Raw genomic sequence first — 18,013 nt, 5'->3', positions numbered from 1 at the left:
GACGCGGCTGTTCGGAGCTGTGGCTGTAAGGTATCTGGTGCCTGTCATGGCAGTAATCCTCGAACCCGGTGGTGGACAAGGGATGCTGTCAAGCTGAAGAAGGAGTCCTGTCGACCATGGTTGGCTCGGGGGACTCCTGAGGCAGCTGATGGGTAACGGCAGGCCAAGCATGCAGCAGCACGGGCGGTCGCGGAAGCAAAAACTCAGGTCTGGGAAAAGTTCGGGGAGGCCATGGAGGAGGACTACCGGTCAGCCTCGAGGAGATTCTGGCAAACCATCCGGCACCTCAGGAGGGGGAAGAACCCCTTCACCAACATTGTTTATGTTGGAGGTGGGGAGCTCGACTGGGGATATCGTCGGGCGGTGGAAGGAATACTTCGAGGATCTCCTCAATCCCACTGACCTGCCTTCCATAGAGGAAGCAGGGGTTGGGTAATGGATTCATTCATCACCCAAGCCGAAGTCACTGAGGTAGTTGGGAAGGTCCTCAGTGGCAAAGCACCGGGGCTGGATGAGATCCCCCCTGAGTACCTCAAGTCTCTGGATGTTGTGGGGCTGTCTTGGCTGACACGTCTCTGCAACATTGCGTGGCAGTCGGGGACAGTGCCTCTGGACTGGCAGACCGGGGTGGTGGTCCCTCTATTCAAAAAGGGGGACCGGAGGGTGTGTTCCAACTATCCGGGGATCACACTCTTCAGCCTCCCTGGGAAAGTCTACTCCAGGGTACTGGAGAGGAGAATTCAGCCGATAGTCGAACCTCAGATTCAGGAGGAGCAATGCAGTTTTCGTCCTGGCCTTGGAACACAGGACCAGCCCTATACACTCTGCAGGGTGCTCGAGGGTTCATGGGAGTTTGCCCAACCAGTCCACATGTGTTTTGTGGACTTGGAGAAGGCATTTAACCATGTCCCTCTTGGCATTCTGTGGGAGGTGTTCCGGGAGTACGGGGTCGGAGGCCCTCTTCTAAGGGCTGTACGGTCCCTGTACGACTGGAGTGGGAGCCTGGTTTGCTTTGCCAGCAGTAAATCAGTTCCCGGTGCATGTTGGACTCCGGCAGGGCTGCCCTTTGTCACCGGTTCTGTTCATTATTTTTACGGACAGAATTTCTAGGCACAGTCAGGGGCCAGAGAGGGTCTGGTTCGGGAGCCACTGGATTCCATCTCTGCTTTTTGTGGATGATGCTGTCTTGTTGGCTCCGTCGAGCCAGGACCTCCAGCATGTTCTGGGGCGGTTTGCAACCGAGTGTGAAGCTGCTGGGATGAAAATCAGCACCTCCAAGTCTGAGACCATGGCTCTTGACCGGAAAAAGGTGGCTTGCTCCCTCCGGGTTGGGGGATAGTTCTTGCCCCAAGTGGAGGACCTCAAGTATTTTGGGGTCTTGTTCACGAGTGAGGGAAAGATGGAGCGAGAGATTGACAGGCGGATCGGTGCAGCGGCTGCTGTAATGCGGTTGTTGTATCGGTCTCTCATGGTAAAGAGAGTTGAGCCGAAAGGCAAAGCTCTCGATTTACTGGACGCCTGGACGCCATCCTTGGGAGGTGTTCTGGGCATGCCCCACCGGGAGGACACGCTGGAGTGACTATGGCATTTGGCTGGCCTGGGAACACCTTGGGATCCTCCCGGAGGACCTAGGGGAAGTGTCCGGGGTGAGGGAAGTCTGGATTTTCTCTCTTCAGTCCTCCTGTGTCTGCACTGAGGAAACAGAAGTGTCAGCAAAGTTTTTAAAGAATGATTGTTTGTCTTTAACTATTTGGTTAACTAATGACAGATTGTTCTGTTGGGTTCTTTTCACAGAAACAAGAAAAAGAAGATTCCTCTGATGAATGGAGAAGAAGTTGACATGGATTTATCAGCCATGGAGTAAGACATCACTGCTGTCACTATTACCTGACATATGATCTAGGAATTTAGTGGTTGTCTTATCGTCATCACATAAAAAACATTATAAATTACATATCCTTTCTTGGTGTTAAAAACTGCATAGAATAGAACTTATTTAAAGGTTCCCATGCATCCTGGAAAACCTAAAAAGCAGCTGCTGAAACTTGTAGTCGTGGAAATATATATATATATATATATATATATATATATATATATATATATATATATATATATATATATATATATATATTCACACATACATATATATAAAATAATATTTTATAAAAAATATATGTGTGACTGTGTATGTATATTTATGTGTATATACATTTCTCCTCAAACACAGTGCTGCACTGTTATGGTTAAATGGACCGTAATGTGACACGAAATGCTGACCTTTTGTAGGGATGTCTCGTAGAACGTGTGTGGCCTCAGGAACTTGTTTCTTCAGCACTGTCCACAAGTCCTCAATAAATGTCAAGTCAGGACTTTGGGAGGGCCCTTCCAAATTCCTGATTTAGCCATGCCTTTACCACTTCTGATGTTTATTTGGGATAATTGACCTGTTGGAACAACTGGATCCAATCTTATGGCTCATTATTTTAGGTTTTCCTGAAGAATTTAGAGATACTCCTTCTTCTTCATTATTCCATTTACCTTCTTTAGAACAGCTGATCTGCTGGCAGCAAAATAGCCCCACAGCAAAATACTACCACCCCCATGCTTCACAGTAGATGTGGTGTTCTTGGGTTAAAGGCCTCACCTTCTAGCCTTGTCATTGTGGACAAACAACTACATTTTTCAGTGACCTCTAGCTATTGATGGTAAGGCAGCAATGGATAATACAATTCACAAGACAAAAAGAGCTTAGGGTTATGCAGTACTTATTTAAGGAACACAGTCGTGTATATGAGTGGTCCATATCTATCATACTGGCTAGACTTCACTGAAAAAGTCGTAGAAAATAATCTCTACAAAATAGTGGGTAAGCCGTACTTGACAAACCTTTGCCTGCTTAGCCTTTACATTATGTAGCTGGTGTGGGATCACACACCAGCCACCTAATGACACCAGTGTGAGTTGAATTGACATGCTTTACTTTTCTTTTACTCACTCTATTTGTCTCCTGTTACATCTGCAGTGCTGACTCTCCTCTTCTCTGGATCCGGATTGACCCAGACATGTCCATTCTGAGGAAGGTGGAGTTTGAACAGGCTGACTTCATGTGGCAGTATCAGCTGCGCTATGAGAGGGATGTAGTTGCACAGGTGGGCTAATGGAAAGAGTGCAGAACATTTGTAATGTACTTATTTGCTTATTAATCCAGATGGACTTTAAACCATGCATTTTGTTAAGTGTTGTACGTACAGCTGAAGTGAATTAACACTCTCCTAATGTGTTCCTTCAGAAAGGATGGGTTCCAAAAGCATTTTTGTAAAATACTAGAATTTCTAACACTGACTCCTAAACAAAAAGAATGAGGAGAGATAAAGGCAGTTACTCTTGTTATTAGTCAAGAGCAATTAATAGCCCCATTCACACTGGCTTTTGGATGCGGCTTTAGTACGCCAATTCCCCTCCTCCGTCTCAGTGTGAAATTTGCTCCGGCCCATGCCTCTGGAGGTAGTATCAGGGCCGTATTATTAAAGAACTGAGCTAGTGTGAACGGATAAGCTGGCGGCACGGAGCAGGGGGCATGTCGGTTGGCCTCTTCAAACACAAGAGGCCAATTATACCCCTCCGGGGTATAATTAGCTGTTTTTGACTGTTTTTGATTTTGCCATCATATTTCACCTTAAAAACTGTTTATCTTACCTTGTTTGCTGTCATCATTTCACACACGTGTCGCATGTGTGACTTTACAGTTCTTTTTTTATTGTGACATACTGTATTAACACAATGGACCTAAAATCCGAATCGGAAAAAGTTATTTTTTTTTTACTGTGAGAACTATAAATATGTTTAACGAATATATAACGCAAATATAAATTATTTGCTGAATTTGTGCAGAAGTTTTTGAAGTTATATGTAACTATTTACATTTAAATGCAGGCAATGCCTCAGGCTCAGGTCTCTCTTAGCGTCTCCCTGCCTGCTCCACATTCAGCAGTCTCCTCATTGTTTAGACTCATTAAACAAAACGGCTACACTATACACTAAACACACTGCACCAAACACTACATAACACACTAACTATACACTCCAAACACGCTATATGTCACAAATTCCTCAACTGTCAAAACTCGCTATCCTGTAAATAGGATGTTTGTCTGAATTCCTGTGTCCAGTACTTTGCGCTATTGATATGACACAATATTGATGCATGGAGGTATTCAGGGCAACATCATATACATGTGTGATGAATTTGGTGTACATGGGAAATTGTATGTTGAAGTTATAAGGACTTGATGCTTTATGGCAAAGCATGAAAATGGACCGTATCATGACACCCACCATGTTTCACGTAGGCGAAAGCTTTTGATAACTGAGTGATGGATGATTTTGAGTGAATTGGAAGTGTGTAGTGTTCAATCTGTAGGAGGAATTGGTTAAAGTACAAGGCATGGAAATGGATCAAAATGGGGGTGAAATGGGAACTTTGAATGAAAACGGCCAATTTCCAGTTGGAGTGACAGTTTGTTACCCCCTGTGTTTTTGGTGCATCTGGTCATGATACATATGCATACCAAATGTGATTCATGTAGGTGCCTATAGGAGGCGTGGCTTGGATTTTTAATATTCCAGGGGGCGCTATAGAGGGCATTGGCAATATTTGTAGCAAGTTTCGTGTTAATCTGACCTACCGATGTAGAGATATAAAATACTTCAATTTAAAGAGCACCACCAAAATTGCGCAGAGCCTCAGGGGCTCACGGGGAAGTAGTCAACTGAGTTTCATGTCATTCTGACACACCAATGTGGAGATAGGCAGCACTTCCTGTTTGAAAATTCTTTCAATAACTTTTAGTCAGGAGGGTCCACAGATGCTGTGTGCAAAGTTTGGTGCAAATCGGTGAAATCGCCTTGGAGGAGTTTAAAAAAGTAGGTTTGCAACATTTGGCAGATTCACAGAAAAAAAAAACAGTAGGCGGAAATGGGCATGGCCTATATAATGAAACTCAACACAATTCAGGGAACACGTGGATATGAGGTTTTTGAATGTAATAAATTATATGGGAGTTATAAGGCAAAACACACTTTCCTCAATCATAGCACCACCTAGTGGTGGTAATTCACGACGACAATTCTTAAAATTTTTGGCAGGCGTGACCTACATTACAAGTTTGATGAGTTTTGGGGTTGTTCAGGCTGTAAAAAATGCAATCATTTGGTACAAAAAAGTCATCACTTCAAAAACAATAGGTCAAGACCTGCTCGGGCTCTAAGTATAGCTTTCAAAAGGTCATAGTAGAGTACAAAGTAATAAACAAAAAGGAAACAAACAAAAAAAAGTTCCTCAAAGTTGTACTAAAGTACAGTACTTGAGTGTATGTATTCTATTCTTCCACTGACCTTGTCTCCGTGTTAGGAGGAGGCCATCACAGCATTGGAGAAGTTCCCGACTCCTGCCTCCAGACTGGCCCTGACAGACATCCTGGAGCAAGAACAGTGTTTCTACAAAGTCCGCATGCAGGCGTGCTTCTGTTTGGCCAAGGTCGGTCTGTCTGTCTGTCTGTCTGTCTGTCTGTCTGTCTGTCTGTCTGTCTGTCTGTCTGTCTGTCTGTCTGTCTGTCTGTCTGTCTGTCTGTGTAATAATAATGGTTTAAACACTAAGTTTGACAAAATGAAGAGTCACATGTGACATGATAACTCATACACACTTGATATGAGCAATCACCTTAGATGTCACTTATTCATACTAAAGCAAAAAAGACTTCTCCATGATGCAAAGATAGTTCTGACATCATTCTTTGTAAAGGCTGATTTATAATTGGACACAGGCTCTACACGGAGCCAAAACTGTAACCTTTGAAATTTGCATACACTGTTGTGACTAGGGTTCGGTACCAGACTCAGTACTGTTAAGGGTACAGAATTTTGTCAGTACTGGCGAGTTCCAATTCACATTCAACTAATCGTGCCCTGTGAGCACATCTTTCCAGTAAAGTTGCAGAGAGCAACAGCTGGTGACGTCTAACTGTCTGGAGCAGGGATGGGCAACTGGCGGCCTACAGGCCACATACAGCCCTCGTCTTCACTCAATGCCGCCCATGAGTCAATTTACAAATACCAGTAATTCACACTGTTGATGTAAGGAACATTATGTAAACAATTTGTATCTTAATGTGAGAGATAGGGCTACTTCTCCGCCCTGGATCACACCCCCATATCTCAGCCTCAAAAACACTAAGAACAAACATGTTCTATCGCTTTTTATTCATAAAGAGGCGTTAGTGGAGCCTGTTTCATATGTCCACGCTTGCTCTCCATGGCCTCTCCATGGATAATGCCGGAGTGCACTACAAGGATGCGCTTCGACTCGGAACGCCCTTCCACCTGGACGCCACATACATCTGCAAAAGGAGCAGCACAGAGTGCGCTGCATAAATGAAGGTTAGCGTGACTCAGAAAGCATCTGTTGCAGGAGCTGGAAGACAAATGCCAAGTGGTGGAGACACTGCAGGCGACTATTTACTATATCAAACACCTGCGGAGCCAGCTGGACTTGAACGCGGGATGGAGGTGTCACTCGGACACACGTTTAACTGCGCCACTGCAGCAGAGGACAGATTGCAGCAATGATGGAGAATACTCATTCAAGTTAGCACAGTGATATAAATGTGCCACAAAGTCAACCCAGTGGGAGACCTGGAGATCAGGCGCTAAATTCAGATTAGCTGTTTGTTAATGCAGTGCTAACTTGAGCCAGTGTGCAGGCGAAGTTGAGCGCACAGAAGGAGAAATTGAGAGCAAGCCAGCAAGAGTCCGTGAGAGTGCAGAGGTTGTTATTGCACCTTGAAATGCATAAAAGCAAACATGCAAATACATTAACTGAGCACAGAATATATTTCTGTTTCCGCAAATGAAATTATGCTTTACAGGGAAAAATCATCGTGCTAGCAAAATATATTTTTCTGTGCTCAAAATCTCCCATTGCTCCTTCACGAATGTGGCACAAATATCACGCCATAAACGTGAAATAATTGTATATCATTCAGGAATGTGAATGTTTTGTCTCTGTGTTAAATTGGCTAATTGAATGATGGGGAGACAGTATCCTACTGGTGGACGTGCGTGATTACAATCTGGCCCTCAGGTAGTGAGAAATGAATAACATTTTTGTGGCCCTCTCTATCAAGTTGCCCATCCCTGGACTAGAGTGACAGTTGGACGTCTCTCCATAGCTCAGCCAGACAAGCTGTATATGAGAAAATATATCTGCATGCTTTTGCTGAATTCTGAAAAGTAACATCACGGGGCACAGCATTGCTACTGCAGGAATAGTATATCTTCAAACTGTTTTAATTCACATACTTAACATTAAATGATACATGTGCTCATATTTACAGGCATGGCATTAATAAACTTAGCAGTTACAATTGAGTTTCCTGACATGATTAACTCAGTTAATCTGCTGCTGTAGTGTCAGCACAGGGCCACCACAGCAAGCCTCAATGGGTCTAAACAAAAACTCAAATGTACCAATCGTTGTGAAATACAGCCACCATCATTGGAGATGTTGTGTGCCAGGAGAGGACAGCACATATACATCTTTTGTATACGTTTTTTGTTATTGTATTGATTCATTCTGATTAGTTAGATGAGCAGGAGCAGCAGACATCTGGCTTCTCCAGTAGCAAAGAGCAGCTATGGAAGGGAAAGAGCAGAGGTGTGGTTACTTGGGAAACTACAGGTCACAATCCCCTGTATTAGCATTGCCATTAAATACCAGTGTTGAGTCAAAAAATGTCATGCTACCTAGCGGGGCAGTCACAGTCCTCTGCTCTTTATTATCTCAGTAAACAGTTTCCTAATGAGTTTATGGGCTCAGTCGTTAGTTTTAAGTCGTCTTCAAAACAACACGATATTCATTTTTTAGATAATAGCCCCATTTTAGGGTCAAATGGATGTGAAAGCAGGTACGGCATGGCTAAGTTATCAATGACAAGTCACTTGCCATTGTGTTTGTGTTGTCTGTTTTTGTTGTTTTGCACCTGAGAGCATGTTTTGTGTTTTTTCATGTCACTTGACACTTTATCTGAAGAAATACATGAGCCTAATCCCAAGTTAAACAAATGAGCTCAGGTATTAACAAAATGTTCCAAAATGAGCAAGGCCCAGGTTTTGTTTTAGTTATTTGCAGAGTCTTTAGATGTGTTAGAGACCACAAAAATGTGATTTAGGGGACCTGTGGAGTGGTAGAGTTTAGTCAGAAAACAGAGTATGGTTTTTGTCTTCCTCTGTTTAATGCACTCAAAATGGCAATAAAGAAAAATCTTGACTGTAACTTACAAGGATGTAAGAGAGAAACAAACTTACTCTGCTCTTAGCTTTGCAGAGACTGAAAATATCACAATTGTCAGTTGTAATTCCTCTTCCTCTCCAAGTTATCTCAATTCCCTTATTGTTATGGTAAAAATCTTAGGCTCAGAATCTTAAACTCAGAGAATATTATGTAATGGGCTACTGTAGGAGAACAACATATAACTTCCCAGATAGCAAGGCCACCCACTAGTTCAACGCTGGCTGCACTTCAGCTCAGTTGACTGAATAATCCTATTCCGTGGCTAAAGGAAATTCTCAATTTTCTGGATTCTCAGTAGATTTCCGCCATTTGGGTTCCACCTGAACCAATGTTTTCACAACATGATAAACTGGGTGGAGGTTGAAATGGCACCACTTCACTTTTTTCATTAAGTTGCTATGTTTGGCAACAGAACCCCCAACAGACTCCATCGTACTGGCCTTCAGCATACTACACACATACTACACACACACACACACACACACACAGAGATTGACATACAAGCTCAAACACATACACTCTGACACACACATAAACACATGCACTCAGACTTATACTCACCCCAGAGTGAAATATTGCTGACTTGAACCCTCAAATGGACTTGGACCAATGGAAAGTGTATATAGAAAGAAGGAACAGCCTGGGGCCAACATAAACCTGACATTTGCCTTTTACTTTGTGGTTCAGTCCTCACCAGAAAAATTTGAACAGACAAAAAGGACATTGTTATACACATTTTCAAACTTCTTGACTTGTCATTTTTGTTCTGTGCAGTATTTTTCCTCTTACTACCATAATCTGTAAGAGTGCAAAATTCTGGAATATTTCAATGTTGCTGTTATTTGACTGTGAGGGCAGCAGATGGAAAATAGCTGACAGATACTTTCTGATTTGGCATCATTAACATAAGTCAACTAAGGTAAAACTGCATTCTTCTCTTCTTGTGTGTTCATAAACACCTTGCAGATAGCTAACGCCATGGTGAGCACATGGCAGGGTCCGCCAGCGATGAAGTCCCTGTTCACCCGAATGTTCTGCTGTAAGAGCTGCCCCAACATCGTCAAGACCAACAACTTCATCAACTTCCAGAGTTACTTCCTACAAAAGGTACATCAAAGAAAGTGAATCAAGAACCTCTCACACTTGCATTGTAACTAAAAGAGTTCAGAGCAGATGACTGTGTGAATAGAAATGTCTGCATTATTTGCCCTAGACATTACTCTGCCAGTTTCCTAGTCCTAAGTTCGAGTGAGCCACATGTGTAAATAGAGAAGGCAATTGTCTGAACTGAATCCACAGCAAGCGAGTTGGCATGTCTGCATTGTATAATCATCCGTGTTAGTGCACATACTCACATGTTCACCGGGACATGAGAAAATGGCATTTAAACTGCTCATAGTCAAAGTTCTGTAGAATATCTTCCCAGAAAAATTCCAAGCTCGGTCTCTCAGATCCCCATAAGGCCCGTTCCATGCTGCTGCTGGACACAGATCCACAGTGCTGCAGCCTTTTTTTCTGCAGAGGGATCTTGCATGGAAGCAAGTGTAGCTGCTTCATAGCCATCTTTTCTTGCCTGTATATCACTTTCCACTCTTTGTTTGATGTTTTGCATAAATGTCAAAATACATGTAGTATTGATATAAACACAAAACAGTAATCATTATGGAGAAGTCTGTAGCCTTCTCCCTGATCCCTTGGCCAAACCATATGGAGTGTTTTCAACATGTGATCTGACCTGACCTGATCTGATTCTCTGGATATTGACAGAGTTCATATTTGAAAGGGGCTTCAGAGAGATAATTCTAAAGGTGATCTATAATGGCCTCATTAACCATGAAGTCACTCTTGACTGTAGAAACCAAGTTGAACTCTGAATAGAGGCCATTGTGTTAGCCCTCCAATTAGAAAGCCATAGATCAAACAGCATTGCCAATATATTACACATACAGTATGTCATGTTGGCACTTGTGTTGCCTGAAGAAAGAAGAAGCCTCAGTATAGTCATAACGTAAACATGTTTGCAGATTTGTGAACTGTGGTGCAGTTACATATTTTGTCAACCAGAGAACCCTGAAAGGTTTATTTTAGCTCAAAACAATGCCCAACTTATTTTGGGGCACAATTCACTGTCAAAAATGTTCATGCATGTTGATGTTAAAAAACTTCATATCGAATATTGTTTTACTTGCGCAGCCATGTGATACACTGAAGCACACCATAAAATTGAGCTATCAAATGGGTTTCTCCATACTAATCATGATTGCTGCATTGTCTCTGTTTTCTGTGTCAGACAATGCCTGTTGCCATGGCGCTACTCAGAGATGTCCAGAACCTCTGCCCCAAAGATGTCCTCAACTTCATCCTTGATTTGATCAAGTACAATGACAACCGAAAAAACAAAGTAAAGACTCACATTCACACGTTTTTGTTCTCTAACATAGAGCCTGTTAAAGATTTGTTTGGTTTTAACTATGGCCAAAGTTTATTTCGGCACTTAAAAAAAACAAAAAGCAGTTTGATAGAATGTTGTTATTCTACAGATGCCCACAGGAAATCCACTAAAATGATTTCCTTGTTCTTTTCCTTTTCTCTTCCTGTCCTGTCTTCAGTTTTCTGATAATTACTACCGTGCAGATCTGATTGAAGCACTGACCAACTCTCTGACCCCAGCCATCAGCATCAACAATGAGGTGCGGACAGTGGACAATTTAAATGCTGATGTCCGTCTCATTTTGGAGGAGATCACAAGATTCTTAAACATGGAGAAACTGCTGCCAAGCTTCAGAAACACCATCACTGTCAGGTGAGGTGTGTGTGTGTGTGTGCCTGTAGATGTACAGATGTTCATGTAAAAAAAACATCTCTCGTCTCAGTTTTACAGAACAAAATTATTGAAAATATTGATATGTAGCTTCCTGTCGCTGTACTACATAGTAGAAAAAGTCTATTAGTGTCCACCTAATCAGTATCAGTAACAATACTAGTTGTGTAAAACACCAAAGTAATGTTTGAAATGTTTGCAGATTTATGGTGATCACTTTAAATGTATGTTTGGATTGTAGATACAGTTGCAAGATCCCTTTGGAATTACCTGAATTTCTGCATAAATTGGTCATAAAATGTGTTCTGATCTTCATGTAAGTCACAACAATACACAAACACAGTCTGCTTAAACAAATACCACAAACAAGTATATGTTTTCATGTTTTATTGAACACAACATGAAAACATTCAAAGTGCAGGGTGGAAAAAGGACATGAACCCTTGGGTGTAATAACTGCTTGACCCTCCTTTGGCAGCAGGTACCTCAACCAAATGTTTTCTGTAGTTGCAGATCAGACCTGCACAACGGTCAGGAGGAATTTTGGACCATACCTATTTCAGTTCAGTAATATTCTTGGGATGTCTGGTTGAATTGCTCTCTCAAGGTCATACCACAGCATCTCAGTCAGGTTGAGGTCAGGGCTCTGACTGGGACGCTCTCTAAGGCATATTTTCTTCTGTTGAAGCCATTCTGTTGTTGATTTACTTCTGTGCTTTGCGTCATTGTCCTGTTGCATCACCCATCTTCTGTTGAGCTTCAGTTGGTGGAAAGATGGCCTTAAGTTTTCCTGCAAATGTCTAGATAAACTTTGGAATTAATTTTACCATCGATGATAGCAATCTGTCCAGGCCCTGAGGCAGCAAAGCAACCCGCAAATTACCCACCATATTTTGCCAAACACAGAGGTCATGTGATAATATTAGTCCCGTGTGAATCGGCATCTCTGTGATTTTGGGTCGTTTTCCACACCTTTTTCTGCCTTTTTACCCGGTCGATTATTATTATGGAGGCTGCTTTGGCAGTTACCAATGAAAGTTTTGACAGCATTTTGGGTGCAAATTCAGGAGGCTCATCAGAAGAGCGAAATCTCAAAAGATGAATTAGATGGATTTACATGCATGTGGTAAGGATCATTTTTCTATCTTTCAACAGGCTCACTAGTCATTTTATAAAAATATAAAAATATCCATATCTAACTGTTGTGCTGCTCCAACAAGTGCTCCGGTGTGATCGATCCAGGGGATAATGGCGGTAAATTTGAGTTAAAACACAGACTTCGCTTATCCCGTGCGAATGTGCCGCACGACACACAGACGTGGTGGGGCCATTTCTAAATCACATGAGGTCCCCAGGTAATTCTAGTCCCATGCGAACAGGGCTTAAGATGTTTTAAACACTACACTGGAATATATTGGCCATTAGCCTATGAATTATATTGATTCCAATCTGAAATAGTAAGACAAGAGTGTGGAAACATGTAGGACAAGCTAACTAACATTACCGAGTCGGACTTAACCAGCAGACGCCAGGCTCAGAACTAATTGGAACCCATTATAAAAAAAACAAAACGCATATGTCCACTTTCGCTCACAACAATCCATGTAAGTCCATTTAAAATATTAAACGGTGTACTGATGACTGTGTAAAGATATATTTTCATTTATGGTCCTAAATATGTCAACTGGAAAAATAGATTTTTGGAGATGTGTTGTTTTCATTGGACAGCGATGATATAATTGTTTGTGTGGTATTTGTTGAAGCAGACTGTGTTTGTCTATTGTTGTGGCTTAGATGAAGAGCAGAACACATTTTATGACCAATTTATGCAGATATCCGGGTAATTCCAAAGGGGTCACATACTTTTTCTTGCAATTGTATGTTAAGATTTTGAAACAATATTTGACAAATTGATAAATAATTTAAGTTCTGGGAAATGTATGCCCCTGTTCAATTTTTATCATCTGCTCAGCTTGTAACTTTTGACAGAAAGCAACATAACTCTAATTTTCCTTATAACAGCCTCATTGGATCAATACAGGATTATTTTAACACACAGCCATCTGTCACTGTCAGATAAGCATTATAGAAATAACAGTTACATTTTGTGAGAAAAAAGATGGAGTCTGAGCGCCGTTTAGCTCAGTTGGTAGAGCAGGCGTCCCATGTACTGAGGCTTTGTCCTCACTGCAGAGGACCTGGGTTCAACTCCTGGCCTTGGGACCAGTTGCTGCGTGTCCCTCCCCCTCTCTCTAACCCTGTTTCCTGTCATCTTCTTCAGCTGTGCTATCAATAAATACATACGACACGCGATTCAGGCATCGGCGGCGCGAATGGAGCATCTGGCGAATAAAGTTAAAAATATCCAACTTTTTTTCTTTTTAGGTGGCATCGCGCCGCGACATCCAATCAGTGACAAGTTCAAGCCAACGACGTCACTTCCCTCACGTACGGTTGTTTACAGTCGCCCAGAGCAACATGGAGGAGAAGCTGTCTGTGGGCACCCGGTGCTGTATCACACCACTGCAGTGTTCTACAGGGACAAACTAAAAAAAAAGAGGGGGCGTGGGTGAAAGTCGATGTGGAAAGAGCGGGTTGAGAAATATCGGTTCAAAAAATGAGCGGGCATTTGCGTCGTCTTTTTTCTCAAGCGAAGCGAATGACGCGAATAGTCCAAAATGATCAAGCGGCGCGATAGAAGCGTCTGAAGCGATTGTATTCGCGTCTGTCGCGTTCGGTCTGAACGCTCCTTAAGTTTTGATTTTTGTATTATTAATATAGAATTCATCCAAAAGGAAGATCAAACTGTGTTGTTATTTTGACATAGAAAAGGTGTGAATCCATCTTGTAGTCATATTTTTGCATTTATTTCACACACAGCTGAGATCTCTAATTTTTCATCTGCTCTGTTACCCGGCTCCTCCGTGTCTCCAGTTGTCTGAGGGCGATTCGACAGCTTCAGAAAAACGGTCATATTCCCAGTGACGCATCACTTTTCAAATCCTACGCTGAGTATGGACACTTCGTAGATGTTCGCATTGCTGCAGTAGAGGCTCTGGTTGACTATACTAGAGGTAGGACATTAGTAGCTCTTTTATATATCAGTTTATTTAATAGGTTTGGGAGTGCTGGTTAAAATAGATATATCCAATTATTTTATATAATAAGGACCAGTGTTTGAAATTAATTTTATGAAATACGAACATCAGCCACTGACAGATAAATGTTTAAATTCAACAGCCATTCAGTAGTCTGAGTCAGTATTTTGTGTGTGAAATGTTCCATAGATTACCACCAGTACCTACCATACTTCCCATTCTGATTGAGATATGATTGAGTGTGTTGAAAGAAATGCACAGATATATTTTTCCTGTTTTATTTTGACACATCTCAAGTATCTTGAGGATGTTCACCTTTATGACATGTCCTTGTTTTCAGTTACGTAGTGTTCTTTTTTGTCTGCGTGTTTTTCTGTCCTGCAGTTGAAAGAAACTCAACTGAACTGCAGTGGCTGCTCAACATGGTCAGGAATGACCCATGTCATTATGTCAGGTGAGCTAACAGCTAACACACATGTACACATATATATTACGCACAGTCTTTCACAGTATGACTATAGTTATCTCATCTCAAGGTCTTTTCTTCTGCCATACATCAGACTTTTACATTACTTTGTGATACTACTAGAATATTGTGGGAAAAAAAAGATTACCAATAGTCTGATGACTGTTCTTGTTTGATAAAGTAACAGAATGGTAACCAAATGTCACTGTGATGACTAAATTTAATCAGAGAAAGTGATTTCAGTGTAATCAACATGGAACAAAATACACAGCCAAAGCCTAGATTTCTAAATTTTAATCAAGTATCTCTTGGCTCAATGAGAAAACACAGTGCATGGAAGTGCAGAAAATGTATTTTCAATCCAAAATGTTGTGTTTGTGGAACATAACCACATGATTTGTCTCTGTTAAACTGCTTCAGCCTCATATTAGCTTTCTTTATAGCACCGTTTGTAGAACAGGCCTGAAATTCATTTTGGAAGGGATTTCCTTTTCAGCCAGTCATCAATAAACTTGCAGTGTACATATGGGTATGTCAGAAATGTTTATCTCAGTGTTTGTACATATTTTTTATTGTTCAAACAGGCATGAGATCCTGGGTATGCTCTGTAAAAATCCACCTTTCACAAAGACAACTGACTCAGCTCTGTGTAACGAAGCTCTGGTTGACCAGCTCTGGAAGCTTATGAACTCAGGTGAGACGCGCACACAGACACACACACACACACACCTATGCCTATACATTTTCTTAGCCTAGCTTTTTAGTATAGCTAGCTGGCTATCTTTGTTTCATGCTTAGGTGCCATGACTAAGACTTTAAAACTGGGAGCTTTAAGGTCTGTAAAAATAATTCACTGATTCGCTGTCATTGATCAGGTACAGTTCAGAAATAGGGATGTAACAATACCAAAAATCTTGACACAATATCATCACAATAAATAGTCCACCACACAATATTTATCACCATATTAATATTGTAAAATAGATGTCTGGTCATGACCAAAGAATGTGCAAAGACTAGCCATGAATTATCATCAACAATGAATGATTTGACTATATACAATTGCCAAACCATCCAGTAGCCAGTAGCAATTCCTTCCTCCCTGTGGTTGTGCAGCAGGAATACCAGGGCACCCAGTGGGGTGTGACATGGGAAGACCGCTGACAACACACTCCCGATCTCCCTCTCTTGTTTTCCAGCAGATAACCAGGGCCAAGAAAATCTCTGTCAGCGTAACTGACACATTATTTTTTGCTAACTGTATGTTTAGTGGTTGTTAGGTGTAAATGGGCTGACAGTGTGTTTTGCTCATGTAACCAGTAGTTTACCACTGGCGTGGTGCACTGCAGTATCTCTGGGCTTGTTAGGTGAAGAAGACGGGCTTGGTGGCTCTGAATGAGCCTAGTCATACTCTTGGAGTGAAGAGCGTCCCAAGAGGATGAGAGTAGAGAGGAGGCTCTGTCTATCACTCAGAGACACTTTGACAGTAAAGAGAGGTGGCGTGTAATCCAAGATAAGCAGCTGCCGACCAGTCAAGAGGGACTACAACAGCTAAAGACTGCAGTGTTTTTACTGGGGAAACTTCAGGTCACAATCCCCATTTGCACCATTGCTAAGCACGGAAGAGAACCTGGAAAGTGCGCTGATTCCAGTTGGATCAGTCACAGTTGTTGCAATCCGCAGTGCTGGGACATTCAGTTACACTTCTACACCATAGGCTATAGCGTAGGGCACGCGCCTACACAGAGGCTATGCCTTAGGTATGACGTTGATTCAATGCAAAGCACAAATCAAGCTTAACATGGGACCCATAATACAGTTTTTGCCCGTTGCTTGAACACATTCTGCAAAACTTGGCTCACTGTGTCAAAACTCTACACACAAGCAAATAAGACACAACACTGGGAAATCAACCATTCAAGGCAAGGCAAGTTTATTTGTATTGCACAATTCAGACAAAAGGCAACTCAAAGTGCTTTACAGGCACACACAAATGACATTAAAAGACATAAAATAAGTAAAACATTAAGAAACAAACATCAAAACAAGTAGGCTGAAATAGAAAAGCTTTAAAAGAAACAAGACTGTTGCTTCAGTTAAAAGCAGTGGCAAAAAGAAATGTTTTAAGTCTTGATTTAAAAGAGGTGAGAGTTGGAGCAGACCTGCAATTTTCAGGGAGTTTGTTCCTAATATGTGGCCCATAGTAACAAACTGCTGTTTCTGTATGTTTAGCTCTGACTCTGGGGACTGAAAGCAGACCAGTACCTGATGATCTCAGAGGTCTGGATGGTTCATAACATGGCAGCAGATCAGAAATGTATTTTGGCCCGAAACCATTCAATGCACAACAGGATTTTGAAATCTATTCTTTGATAGACAGGAAGCCAGTGTAAAGATCTAAGAACTGGAGTGATGTGATCTACTTTTTTGGTTCTTGTTAGGACTCGAGCAGCAGCATTCTGAATCAGCTGCAACTGTCTGATGGAGTTTTTGGGGAGTCTTGTAAGGACACCATTACAGTAGTCAAGTCTGCTGAAGATAAATGTGTGAACAAGTTTGTCCAAATCCTGCCGAGACATAAGTCCTCTTATCCTGGATATGTTCTTAAGGTGATAGTAGGCTGACTTTGTAACTGTCTTAATATGGCTGCTGAAATTCATTTCTGAGTCCATAATTACACCGAGGTTTCTTGCTTGGTCTGTGCGCACTTGGCAAAGGAATTAAAAAATGTATGTAGTGACTGATTGGAAGTTGGAGCGGCCAAATACGACCATACCAGTAGCCACAGATAACGCAGCAAATATTGTCAATGCAGTCAATGAAACAGATGGACTGTGACCTCAGCTAGACTGTTTTGCTCACACTGTAAACCTGGCAGCCAAGAAGGCAGTGTCAATCAACGGGGTGTCACGCCTCCTTGGGAAAGTTTGGAAAGTTGTCACCTTTTTCCACAAAAGCACAACAGCCCACCATGCACTGACTGTGAAACAAAAGATGTTAAACCTGCCTAAGCACAAGTTAATCCGCAATGTCACCACTCGGTGGAACACAGCACAGGACATGTTGGCACGATATGTAGAACAGCAGCCTGCCATCTACTCTGCATTAACAATGGACAAAACACTGAGGAGTCACATAAATAAGGACATGGCAATATTGACTGACGATGAACAAAAAATGGCAGAACAACTGATTGAAGTACTAAAACCACTGAAAACTGTAACAACTCTGATGAGCAGTGAGACCACTCCCACCATATCAATGATCCTCCCTTTGAAGGA

At 41.9% G+C, this 18,013-nt stretch overlaps 1 protein-coding gene across 3 annotated transcripts in view; it reads left to right on the top strand.

The window, feature by feature from the left end:
* The window catches only part of taf2 (TAF2 RNA polymerase II, TATA box binding protein (TBP)-associated factor), a 41,770-nt gene that overhangs the window by 15,475 nt on the left and 8,282 nt on the right, over positions 1–18,013 (top strand). For all 3 annotated transcript variants that reach the window (XM_037074208.1, XM_037074207.1, XM_037074209.1), the window contains exons 16-24: positions 1,795–1,860; positions 3,023–3,149; positions 5,411–5,536; positions 9,314–9,454; positions 10,638–10,748; positions 10,957–11,150; positions 14,103–14,242; positions 14,651–14,720; positions 15,317–15,426. In XM_037074208.1, coding sequence (XP_036930103.1) covers positions 1,795–1,860; positions 3,023–3,149; positions 5,411–5,536; positions 9,314–9,454; positions 10,638–10,748; positions 10,957–11,150; positions 14,103–14,242; positions 14,651–14,720; positions 15,317–15,426 — 1,085 coding nt within the window. The remainder of the gene's footprint in view (positions 1–1,794; positions 1,861–3,022; positions 3,150–5,410; positions 5,537–9,313; positions 9,455–10,637; positions 10,749–10,956; positions 11,151–14,102; positions 14,243–14,650; positions 14,721–15,316; positions 15,427–18,013) is intronic.

The sequence above is a fragment of the Acanthopagrus latus genome, chromosome 17, assembly GCF_904848185.1.
Source record: "Acanthopagrus latus isolate v.2019 chromosome 17, fAcaLat1.1, whole genome shotgun sequence".
NCBI lineage: Eukaryota > Metazoa > Chordata > Actinopteri > Spariformes > Sparidae > Acanthopagrus > Acanthopagrus latus.
The sequence above is the reverse complement of the archived record's forward strand: the minus strand, read 5'-3'. Positions and strand labels throughout refer to the sequence as shown.